This window comes from Propithecus coquereli, unplaced genomic scaffold (genome assembly GCF_000956105.1).
Source record: "Propithecus coquereli isolate 6110/MARCELLA unplaced genomic scaffold, Pcoq_1.0 Scaffold101, whole genome shotgun sequence".
Taxonomy (NCBI): Eukaryota; Metazoa; Chordata; class Mammalia; order Primates; family Indriidae; genus Propithecus; species Propithecus coquereli.
In genome coordinates this window covers 523,635-524,446 of record NW_012133970.1, presented here as the reverse complement: position 1 = coordinate 524,446, position 812 = coordinate 523,635, and the positions used below count along the sequence as shown (strand labels likewise).

General features: G+C 51.2%; 1 protein-coding gene across 1 annotated transcript in view; it reads right to left on the bottom strand.

The window, feature by feature from the left end:
- Positions 1–608: 608 nt before the first annotated feature.
- CITED1 (Cbp/p300-interacting transactivator, with Glu/Asp-rich carboxy-terminal domain, 1) overlaps positions 609–812 on the bottom strand; it is a 10,293-nt gene continuing 10,089 nt past the window's right edge. Inside the window, exon 6 of the mRNA XM_012643252.1 lies at positions 609–812. This exon is cut by the window's right edge and continues 1 nt beyond it. Within this exon, the coding sequence (XP_012498706.1) occupies positions 681–812 (132 nt within the window). The 3' untranslated portion in view covers positions 609–680.

Sequence of the window (812 nt, the reverse complement as noted above, 5' to 3'; positions counted from 1 at the left end):
GTTAAGGGACACTCTGAGCTTCTGAGTGCCCCAGGCTAAAGAGGGCTGAATAGCTGTGTGAGCGGCTTGAAGAAGGCACCTTGAAACCCACTTCAATGATGGGAATCTATAGCTTTTGCAATTTTCCAGAGAAATCTGAGCTCCCAGGTCTTAAGACCCTTAGGTCCTATTCCACATAGGCAAAACTTGGGGTTAGAGTGGGTGGGGGTGGCTTTTAGAGTTGGTGAAGTGTGTACCGTGTAGCCAGGGATGTGTCTTGGATGTACAAGTGACAAGGTGGCAGAAGGATCTACATCAGTTTCTCTTCCAAGAATGCCTGCAACCAGCCACTGTATTCAACCCTGAGTAGAACAGGGTTCCTGGGGTCTTGGGGCGATAAGGCTAGGTACTTGGATTCCTGAGGAGGTAACAGGAGTGGTGGAGGCAGCGGTAATTCGGTGAACAGCGAACAGCGCGTTCCACCCCTCCCCCCTCCTCCCCTCCCATTTAGCCCCTTCCCTATAGCTACCTGCAACCCCACCCTGGGCCTCAGAATTGCTAAAAGGACATCAGACCACACTACACACCTTTAGATCTCAGTGAAGAACACCTCTAGTTGGCCCAGCTCCTTGTAAGTAACTTTTATTTTTATTTACAACAGAATTGGTGGCTTTATTCCTCCATCTTTACGGACACCAGCATCAGCAGCCAGATGGAAAGTCAGCAGTGAAGTCAAACTCATTCTGCCCCAGCCACAGCTCCGGAAGCTCATCGGCTCGGTCCAGTCCCAGTTCCACCACCAGCGACATCAGCACCTCCTCATCCACCGGGTC